An 11,013-nucleotide genomic window follows, 5' to 3' on the forward strand; every position below is an offset into this window, starting at 1 on the left:
TCTTCAGACCCCTGTAGGTCCCGGTGGCTTCGTTTTAACACCGGGTGGCGTTGGTAGAGTTAGAGCTATGTGAAATCTCGTACCTTGTTTTTCTGTTTGGGGATAAGGAAGAGGAAGCGGTGTTTTTTCACCCCATGATACAGCCGAGTCATGTTTCTTGGGTCGCTGGTTTCTTCTCTGTGGATCTGGTTGTGTGGCAGAGCCATGGCTGAGGGGGAGAAGTGGGGAGCATTCCCCTCCCACTTAGAAAGAACACAATCCAGTGTAGGACCCACAAACACAGTCCCCTTCGGTGCACTTGGCTTCATTTGTGTATCAGCTGAAACCCATTGCCTTTATTTGCTTTTCCCTTTTTCCTTTCCAGCCGCTGGTGCTGCTGATGGAGTGGCCCGAAGCCACCAATTTTGCCTGCCTGATAGCAGGCTACTGCCACCTCTTGGTGGACACGAAGAAGATGATCTTTTCTAGGCCGTCCAGCCAGCCACCGCCTCCTCCTCAAATTTCCAAGGCAGGTACGTTTCAGCCTCTGGTTTTTGTGCCCCCTACCCCGCTATTTAGCACAGTTAGGATGGATTCCTTCTGAAATCTCCTCTTCATTGGGATGGAAGCAAAACCAACAGGGGCCCTTTCTACACAGCAGGCAGCATTGGCTAGCAGGAGAAAGCTGGGTTTCAGAAGACAGAGGTGCTAGCTCTGGGTATACCACTGGCTCACTGAGTGCCCGTGGTAAATCTCTTAATCTCTTGGTTCCTCTGTCTGTGAAAGGGTATCAGTAATTATACCCCCACCTCTGGTCACACGCAAAGCAGCATTTAGTATCATAATATCCAATCCACATGGAAGATCTAAGCTGGCTCAGCACATTCCTGTCATTTATAAAGACTTAGTGCCACCAGCAAAAATCAGCACTGGATCCCCACAGGCCAGCTTGCAATGTCCCTGCAGAGATGATGTGCAGACGCTGTGACTCACGATCCTACAGTTGGCATGAGTTTGCAGGGTTCTTCGCTGAGGAGGCTGTCCTGAGCATCTGTGCAGAACAAAGGGACTGTACTTGGGAATGTTTTTCTGCTGCCTTTACTGATCTGCAGAGATGTAGATTCAGACACACCGACATCCTCCAGGGAGTGTTGGAGGAGCTGCGCTGAGGGCTTCTGGCACTGCAGCTGTTGTGCATTAGAACCGAAGGTGTGTGGCCCAGATTCCCAAAAGTGACTCATGATTTTGGGTGCCTTAATTTTGAGGTGTCCAACCTGAGAACCTTAGAGGGGCCTGGGTTTCAGGGGTGTGTGCTTAGCACATCTGGAAATCACGCCACCTTTAAAGGGGACTCATGTTGGGCACCCAAAATCACCAGTCACTTTTGGAAATTTTGGCCTATGCAGGGGGCAATACAGAGTGTAGAAGCAGAAGCATGAGCTAGGCAAGGAGATTCTTCTTCGCTAAGATGCACATGGGGTTTCATGTCTCCATTTGAGATGGGGCCAGTTGACACTACCTTAAAGGGCCAATACCCATCACAGGATCCCATTCTGTAACTGAAACAAATGTGTCAGGGTAGATCCGGCCTCTTCCTCTGCAGCCACAAAGGACCCAGTGCCACACTGCCTGGGGGCAGGGTTGGGGAGCTCTCTCTGTGTCTTCATGCAGCTGGATTTGGGGTGTAGGACAGGAAAAGAAGTGGAGGGAGGCAACGCATTGGTGGCTGTTTGGATCCAACAGCCAATTTATCCCTGTAGCATGGTGACACAGGAGCGCCTGTGGCCTGCAGGGTGAAATTCTTTCCCCCTCCAGCCCCACTGGAACCCGATGCACCAGCCCAGCTGCCCAGGTTTGGTACAGAAGGGTTGGATTTAGCCCACAAAGACAGGTGAGACTCCCTCAGGAGAATGTGTTTCTGCAGGAGGGGTCAGAGAGCCCCCACGGAGTGAGACATATTACCTGGGCTCTGAATTTCCAGACTGCAGTCAGCCTGTGCCCAAATCTGAACTGTAAAATCAAGCCCTGGTTCCCACTCTTTGCCTGGGAGAGGAGCACATCTGTCTTCCCTGGGGACCACTGAAGTGTCCTGGGGAACCTTAGCTGTTTTTAGGGTATCATGTGCTGGTATTATCAGTTAAATCTGTCTCCCTTTGATGACGTCCCGCAGATCAGCTGTCCTTGACAGGAGCCAGTACACTTTGCTGCAGAATTGTGCAGTCAGGTCATGTGCTTCCCCTGTGAAAATCCTCTCAAAGTTGGTGTTAACACTAACGGTGACAGCTGATAGCTCAGCTGTTTGCCAGCTCCTCCTTACCCCACAGCCCAGAAACATACACAGCTGGCCCACAGAAGGGATTCAGATATGCAGCAAAGGTCCCCTCCTTGCCCCCAACTTTCCCTTGAATCAAATGGGCTCTGGCTCTGTGCCATGGGCAGGTGACTAGTGCCCTGTAGTACCAGGCAAGTACCCTGAGCTCAGTTCCTGAAGCCAGCCTCCTGCTTGCCCCTTGCTGAGGGGTCTGCAGGTGCAACAATGTGCTCAGCCTGAGACTAGGAGGTGGGGGAAGAGGGAGTGCCTTGCGCTACTCTGCAGTGTGGTCACTTCACTACCATGTAGGCAGAAGTTAGGTGGCTGTGATGTAGGGATGTGGAGGAGGGGATAAAGCAGAGGGCTCGTCCCTCCCGTACAATGGGTCACACTCCCACACAGACAAGTTTGTCACTTCAGCGTTTCACCACATCTGTTCACTTCAACCTAGACCTGGAGGTTGCCCGCTTCTAGAAGGGAGGGAATAGTTCAGTCTCCATGTCCTGTTTGGTCCTCAGTCTCTCTCTTGAGCCTTCTGACGAGGGAGCTGGCTTTGAACTGGTGACCTGGCAGTGAAAGTTCCATCGCCCATCCAAGTCCCCAGAGACGTGCAGTTCCTAAGAAAAGAGGGGTTCATGATGGAGGAGTTGCTGTTTAGCTATACAAATTTAGCTCCTAGCCACTGATGTCTCCATTTAAATATATTCTTGTTGCGGTTTTTATACTGCAGGTGATGAACAGTTTAATACAAATGTGCAGATTGGGAGACAAATTGCCCAAGTTGCTGAGCTAATGAATTCAGTAAGGATTTATTTGATTTTGTTTATACTTTGTAACAAGGAGCTTGTGTCCCTGGCACTAGTTCTCAGCAGAGCTGTGCAGGTCAGCTGCGAATGCAGTCAGAAATCGCTACAAGGCCTGGACTTTATGTCTCACCTTGCACAAAGAAATCGCCAGAGAGTGGAGGACACTCCATACATAATGTTTACTACTGATGCTAGAGGGCTGTAGTTGGTCTAGATGGTCTTAGTATCCTTGGTCCTGCCTCAGCGCTGGGGGCTGGATTAGATGACCGCTCGAGATCTTTCCAGCCCTACATTTCTGTGATCAGCAAGATCCAATGGCTGGAAGCCAGAGCTAGACAAATTCAAGGTGATTGTAAGGCACAAATTTTTAGCAGTGAGGGTAATTAACCAGTGGAGTAGAATCCCAAGTGGCAGATTCCCCATCACTTGGAGTCTTTACATTAAAAAGTAGATGTCTTCCCAACAGATAACTAGTTCCACCACACACTGTTGGGCTGGATGTAGGAACTGCTGGGTGGGGTTCTCTGGCCTGGACTAGATGATCACACTGGTCTTTCTGGCCCTAAAACCTACAAACCATTAGAATGAAGCTGGCAATTTTAGCTGCTGCATCTAGGTGGGAAATTCCTGTTCTGCTGAATGTCCCAGCTGGTTCTTTCAAGTAGAAGACATCTGGCACTCTGCTTAAGGCACCTGGTGTTCTTGCTGTGAGCCACAGAGCATATGAGCACGGCACACATCACTGTGCAGTTTGTCAAAGGGTCCTTTCTGCTGGGTCGCTGCCCACCTGTTTCTGTTGCTGTTACCTGGCACAGAAATGATACTTTTATGCATGTACTGGACGTTGTATATAAATTCTCTTACGCGACTGAATACTGGTGAATGTGCCACAGAGCTGGCAGCAGACTGCGGTAGCTGGACTGGGGAATGCACCAGGTGTGTTGCTGGAGAGCATATCAGCCGAGCTGGGAAAAGCTCTTGGCACACTGCGAGGGAGGGCTAGGCTTGGCTTAGCTGGGCTGGGAAGTGGGTGTGTTGAAGGAGAACAAGTAGCTGTGTCCACCTAGATTGTGCCCTTTGTGCTGCTGCATGTTTCATGCCCACTGTGGTGTCCCAAGGATTTTAAGGCAATAGGTAGACTAGCGGGAGGCAGGTGAATGTTGGTGACTCCCTACGGTGCATGATGGATTTTTTGACTGTCCCTTCCTTTTCATGGGCACTGCTCTAACATGATAATTGTTGTTTTGGTTTAGAATACATCAACCCGCACAACATCCACCGGCCGGCTGCAGTGGGGCCCTCGGGAAAGAAAGAGAGCGGGTTCTTGGGTGGCGCTGCCTCCAGCCCTAGGGAATCCAGCCCTCGAGTTCCCAAGGGGTCGGACTCAGAGCTCGTCAGCTTTTGTTACCTGCACATGCGGGAGCAGAGGAAGCAGCAAGAAAACAGGACAGACATCAATGAAAACCTGATCTTCTTTGAGGAAACCAGGCCCAGGACCAAATCCGACCCCACTTCCAAAAGCTCCGGCCAAGGCTATGACGGTGTTGCCAATGAGTACAATCCGGATGGCCTTGACCGGGACCGCCAGGCAAGTAGGGCAAGGGCCAACACCATGGACAACCACATGAGGAACGACGCCATGCGCTTCTACTGTAACTCCTGCAAAGCCAAACTCAAGAGCCGGCTAGCCTCTCAGAAAGGTGGCAAGCCTGCCAGCTCCCACGACAACATAGTGGACTTGATGTCCCTCCCGCCTCCGGGGAGCGATGAGGAAGAGGACGAGACCACTGCCCTGCTCCCCGCTATTGCTGCCCCGCCTCCGGGCTTTCGAGATAATAGCTCTGATGAGGATGACCCCAAGCGCAGGGCGGCCGCGCAGAGCCAGGAGCAGGGCCGGCACCTCTGCGGCATCCTGTACGATGAGATCCCCGTGACGCTGATAGACAGCGTGCAGACGCGGACAGTCCGAGACCACGCCCAGGAGCTGGACGATGCCCTGGTGTCCACCCTGCAGGCGCTGGAAGCTCTGGCTGCCTCGGAGGATTGTCCGCACCCCCAGCCACAGCAGACAGCAGGTAGTGGAGTAGGCAAAGCTTTTGTGCTTCCATGTACCATCTGGGGGTGAGTCTCCCCCTCCCTTTCTCTCTCCTCTCCTCCGCGTCTCTCTCTCCTCCTTTTGTCCGAGTTTTGATTCATATTTGGAGGGGATTCTGGAAGCACAGGCCTTAGCGAGAGCCCCATCCTGGAACTAGTGCAGAGCGGGAGTAGCCAGGCAGGTGCTGGGAAGCTTCTGGGGTGCTGGAGGATGGAATCCTCCTGTCTGAACTGGAGAGCAACAGCAGTCCCCATGGCTGGCGTGCTTCCTCCCTGCAGCTGGGATCCACCCAGCCACCTGCACCCCAAAAGCCATGCGGGCTGGGCCACAAGGAAGCCCTGCAGAGCAGCGTTCCGACATGCAGGGTGTGCCCTGAGCTGTGAGGGGCCCCCCAATCCTGGCTCCCCGCTCTCTGTGCTATACCCTCCATGGTGCTGCTGAGACAGCCCTGGAGGAGGGGGAAGTGGGGTAAGAGCTGCAGGTTCTTCAACACACTGCTGGAAAGATTACATGCAAACTTGGGGAATTTGCTCCAGACAGTGCAGGGTTGGTGGCGGTCTCAGTGACTCTCTGATCTGTGACCTCTGTCACCAACAACAGCACAGCTAGTGGATGCTGCCCAAATGGCCAGTACTCCAACATGCTTTGACAGCCCCTCAAAGAAACTCAGCGTGATCTGCTGCTGGCCGCACGGTGTGACAGCTGGCGCAGTGCTGCTGCCCTCCCTTCCCCCAGGGAATTGAGAAAGGGGCTGGGTTGAGAGCTCTGCCTGTGCACAAAGCAGGCCCAGTGTGAGTCCAGAGAGCCCCTTCCCAGACACGCTCTCAGGCTGGAAGGAGAGTTCAGTCTCTGCAGCACATGCCCTCCCTCAGAGCAGCAGTCAGTGTCAGTTGTGATGGGGACACCTGTCCGCTGTGAACTGGACTGGGACCATGCGGATTTCACACAAGCCAGCAAACAGCTGTCAGATGACTTTCAGTCACCAGTGAATTTGAACCAGCCACCTAGAAATGAAAGACCCCATAACCCCGTATCAGTTCCCTGAGACACCCACTTCCCTCGCAACCAAGGCTGATGTCAGGGACAGGGTATCCTGTAGAGATGACGCCATCAGTCTCCAGTACACTGCAGCATCTTCACTGTTCATAATGAAGAAGGGAAGGAAATCCCAGCTGGCAGTATGCAGTAATATCCTGGTTACCCTGCACCCATAGGCACCGACTCCGTGGGTGCTCCCACGAGGAAAAAATGGTGGATGCTCAGCAGCACCCCTGTCAGCTCCCCCTCAGCCCCCAGCGCCTCCTACCTGCCAGTGGGCCCCGCGAATCGGTGCCTCTCCCTCCCTCCCAGCCTTAAGCACACCGCAAAACAGCTGATCGCGGGGAGAGGGGGGTGGGATCATGGGAGGGAGGGGGGAGGAGCAAGGACACGGCATGCTCGGGGAAGGGGGCAGAACTGGGTGGGAAGAGGCAGGGCGAGGCCTTGGAAGGGGTGGAGTGGGGATAGGGCCTGGGACAGAGCCGGGGTTGAGCACCCCCCAGCATTTGGGAAAGTCGGCGCCTGTTTCTGGGAAGCTTTGTTACAACCCGTGCCCCTCGTGCATGGGACATGAGAGTGCAGCTGCTTTGGAAATCAGTGGCCCACTCCTTCCCCAAGCACAAACCATTTAGTCAGCCTCTCCCGAGGCAGCTCTTTTGCCTTTGGGCGAAGCAGAGCCAAAGCATGCCTCTCTATGTGGCTGATGTGTGCTGGTTAGTAATGATAGTGATGAGCCACCAGATCAACGCTGTGGGACAAACTCACCCCTGGCATAACCCCGCTGAAGTCAGACATTTGGCCCTGGGCGTTCACCGGGTTATCCTGCCCTGGTAGATTCTGCAGCTGTAAGCCACCTTGGCCAGGTTGCCCTTTTAAGTGCAAATGTGTTGTCAGTTGGATTCCTTCAGACTCAGTAAAGGGTGATCACACTAAGGCCTGCTGGGCGTGGGCAGCAACACGGGCCTCCCCCAATTCTCACAGATCCCCCTCCACGTTCCAGCAGTGTTGTTACTGCCAGGTTTCCCTCATTGCATCAGATGACTCCCTATGGCTCTACTGTTCCTAGTGCTGGAACCCTTCCCCGGGCCTCTTTCCAGGTTAAATGCTCTTGTTGAATTAAGACAGCAAGCCAGAGTGAAGCTGGCAATCAGTCTCAGTTAGACTTGCCTGGACTAATTCCCATTCACTCACAGAGGCATTGCCCAGAGCTGGTGAGCCAGTCAAGACCTCTCCAAGCTCCCAGCTGTGCTTCTTCTGGAGGTGGTGGGAGGAGGGAGCTGAGGTTTCTCTGCTGAAATTCTCTTTCCCCCAGCAAATGCTGCCGTCTTTGGGACTCTCCTGCCCCTCTGCATTGCTGTCTCCTCCAAGCAGCGGTGAGACCTGAGCATAACGTCCCCATGTTCCTCTTGTGTTTTCTCAGGTCTGATTGTTCTGGCTGCCATCACGCCCGAGTCCTCCTTGGACTCTGGCCACGAAACCAACTCCTCAGAGCTAACCGATGTCTCGGAGATGGTCTCGGTCATGAAGCAGCACCAGAATGCAGCCTACTTCCTGGCCCAGCACATCAACAAAGAAAACCTGCTCGCCAGGAAGGACCTTCCCTTTCGAATCCAGAGCTGTGCTGCCCAAGCCGTCCTCACCTCGCCATACCTTCTGGGGCGCCAGGAGCCAGGCCCTTCCCTGAAGTCAGCTTTCTCTAACCAGACCCCCAGCCTCGCTTGCAGCAGGAGTAAGCAGGAGCAGCAGCCCGGAGAGCAGAGTTACACTTTGGCTGTCCAGCCAGTGCACTCACCACAGCTGAATGAGCAGAAGAACAGGGGCGTGACAATGCCGGGCTCCGAATGCAAAGGCCCCAGCCACTCGAAAGCAGCCTTTGAGGTGTCGCTGCACGCTGCGGCTGCCTTGAGCAGGGACCAGGTGCAGGATCTACGGGAGAAGATTCCCAAAGAGGTCCGGCTGAGCCCTAAACTAACCCTGGATCCTAAGGGCGGAGTGACCATTTCAGCTGCTCTGCAGCAAGTGGTGAGCAGCAAAGGGTCGCCTGCCCAAGTGGCAGCTGTGGTGGCTAGTCCTAAAGCAGACAAGCAGGCCAGTGTGTGCAGCAGCTGTGTGCCTTCCAGTAGCAAGCATTTAAAATTTAAAGGGAGTCAGCCAACTGTGGAGACCTTGTGTGACTGCCAACCGCAGCCACAAGGTGAAGCCTCTCTGAGCCCGAAAGAGCCTCATGGCAGTAGGGGCAACGCTTTCCATCCCTCCCCTGTGGGTGGCGAAAGACAGCACCTCAAGACTTTTCCTTCAAAGAGCTACTTGCAGAAAGTGAGCGGAGACCCTGGAGGGAAGCCAGCAAGTGGGGAGCCAGGTCAGAAAGCAAAAGGTGATGCTGCTAACCCCGCGTACCAGAGACATATTGGTCCTGCAAGCCAAGGGGAGAAAATGCAGCATGAAAGTTGTGCCAAAAGCTTAAAAGCAGAGGATAGCAGTCTGCACCCTCCGTCCACCAGGAGCACCAGCGAGGATCCCAAAGGGCAGATCCAGCTGGTGTCCAGATCTGAGGGCTTGCAGATTAGCACTGTGCCTTCCAAGAAAGCGGAAAAGGTTTTGGAGGCGACCCAGCAGGACTCTGATGTTCCAGCTAAACCCAAAGCCCCGAAAGCCCACTTCAGGTTGAGGAAGCTGTTTTCTGCGACCTTCCCGACACGGCTGAAGAAGGAGACGGACGAGCGGCAGGCCCAGCTACAGAAGGTGAAACAGTACGAGCTGGAATTCCTGGAAGAGCTGCTCAAGCCAAAGACCAAAGGTGACCTCCCGCCACCGGAATACCTGCACCCTTCTGTGCCTGGGCGCTGCAGCTGTCAGCTGAAGAGCAGCCCTGTGCAGAAAGTCCCAGGGATGTCCAGGGAGCAGAGGCGCAGCTGCGACTGCAAGCGGATCTGCAGAGGGGTGAGACCGCACCCCAACCAGATAGCCGCACCGGAGCTGGAGAGGCGAGGGAGGGAGAAGACCCCTGACAACCAGAAGCAGGCAGAAGCAGGTAGGCTTACAAGCATGAGCAGCCCTTCTAAGGGCAGGCGGATTCGATCCACAAGCTTAGAGTCCAGAGACTACCGGTCAGATCCAGAGAATAGCATGTCTTGCTTGACAACGTGCACCTCCCGGGGAGAGTGCATGGGGGCACCGCACTACAAGAAGCTGATGCGCCGCTACAGTGTCAGCGAAATAGACCAGACTGACCGAACATCTCTCTCCTCTGACATCTACCAGGACACCTATCCAGCCAAGCAGAAAGGCTTGCAGAGTGAGGGTGACCCCGGGGCCCACAGCTCCGCGCCTAAGAGCAAGATCCAGGAATCCCCAAGAACAGGTGACGCATCTTACGTTCAAATAGCACAAGAGAAGAAGAACCAGAAGGGCTCGGCGGCTTTCTCCATCCAGGAGGAGATGTACCCTAGTCATGCTGAGCTGCCGGAGGAAGATATGGAGGACAAGAAGTGCTGCTCCATCCGGTATTGCTTCTACTATCGGAAGTGTGACGTGGCAGATGATGGGAGTGAGAAGGATGAGCTCTCTTATTCCATCCCCATGCAGATCCTGCCAGGCATGAAGCTGGACAATCAGATGGTCCCGGTAATGAGCAGGACCCTTCAGGTCCTGGATGCCACTGCCTGCAGCAGCCCTGAAGACAGCCAGACCCAGGAGATAGACTTAAGGACCTCCACCTTTGAGGGGAGCCTGGCTAAGGTCCATGCCCTTCGAGGCCATGCTTATGCATTGCCAGATGGGTTTCTGGCAGTGCAGATGGACACTAATGAGCTCCTGACCATCTTAAGGCAGTGTGTGGTGAGCCCTGAAGTTCGGGATTGCAAACCCTACATCTCCCAGCTGGCCGAATACAAGCAAGAGCTTGCCCTGAAGTTCAAAGAATTCAGGGCATCCTGCCGCAGGGTGGCAGCCGTGGACAAGAGCCCGACGCACATGCTCTCAGCAATCACAAGCAGCTTCCAGGTGCTGAGCAGCCTCATCGAGACGTTCGTTAAGCTAGTGTACATCGTGCGTTCAGAGTCCCAGCGCCAAGAGCTGCTGACCAAGGTGGAGGAGGTGGTGCGGAATTACACCTTCTTACTGAGGGCGGCGGAGGAGTCGACGGCCAGAACGCTGAGTCACCACCAGGCGGCAGAGCAGCAGTCCCGCCAGTCAGCCACGGTTGCAACTGTTATGAGCACATTCACGCGCTCCTTAAAGACGCTGATCAATAAATAAGCTGGCTACAGAACCGAAGGAACCAGCGTATTCCAAGCTGTGTGTCAGTGGTTCTTGTAGTGAGTGTGTCCCTGCAGGGAAGGCCTGTTTGTAACGGGGGCTGCAGGGGCAAAGACATTCTTTACTTCTCTGTGGAGTGTTAGCTGCATTGGTGGACTTTGAAGGAGAAACTTAAGTCTATAGTTAGCTGTCTGCCAGCCTGTAGGTGGGCTCCAGGCGGCCACTCTGCATGCTCTCCCATGCCGTCTTGTCAATGACCTTACCTGGGAGGTGTAGCAATTCACGCCCCCTGCTAATTTGGGTCTGGGTCTCCCCTGTGCAGACAGCTGACACTTTTTACTTTATCATGGTTCACTGGGCCAGTCTGTAAGTAGGAACTGAGCTGAGACCCTCCAGCTGCACTTGGGTCCGAGTCCGCTTGGATCCAAGCCAGCATCTTGCCACGAAAACAGCTCTTACGCCTCCAGAGACCCTCAGACTACAAGTGCTGCCCTCAGCAGCAGAAGGGATCTTAAATATAAAAGTCC

The 11,013-nt window shown here is 54.2% G+C and overlaps 1 protein-coding gene across 6 annotated transcripts in view; it reads left to right on the forward strand.

Annotated features, from left to right (window-relative positions):
* Positions 1-10,522, forward strand: part of FRMPD3 (FERM and PDZ domain containing 3) — a 142,665-nt gene extending 132,143 nt beyond the window's left edge. For all 6 annotated transcript variants that reach the window (XM_073360770.2, XM_073360763.2, XM_073360765.2 and 3 more), the window contains 3 exons: positions 365-512; positions 4,350-5,171; positions 7,650-10,522. In XM_073360770.2, coding sequence (XP_073216871.1) covers positions 365-512; positions 4,350-5,171; positions 7,650-10,486 — 3,807 coding nt within the window. In that variant the 3' untranslated portion in view covers positions 10,487-10,522. The remainder of the gene's footprint in view (positions 1-364; positions 513-4,349; positions 5,172-7,649) is intronic.
* The last annotated feature ends 491 nt before the right edge of the window (positions 10,523-11,013 follow it).

The sequence above is a fragment of the Lepidochelys kempii genome, chromosome 9 (assembly GCF_965140285.1).
Source record: "Lepidochelys kempii isolate rLepKem1 chromosome 9, rLepKem1.hap1, whole genome shotgun sequence".
Taxonomy (NCBI): Eukaryota; Metazoa; Chordata; order Testudines; family Cheloniidae; genus Lepidochelys; species Lepidochelys kempii.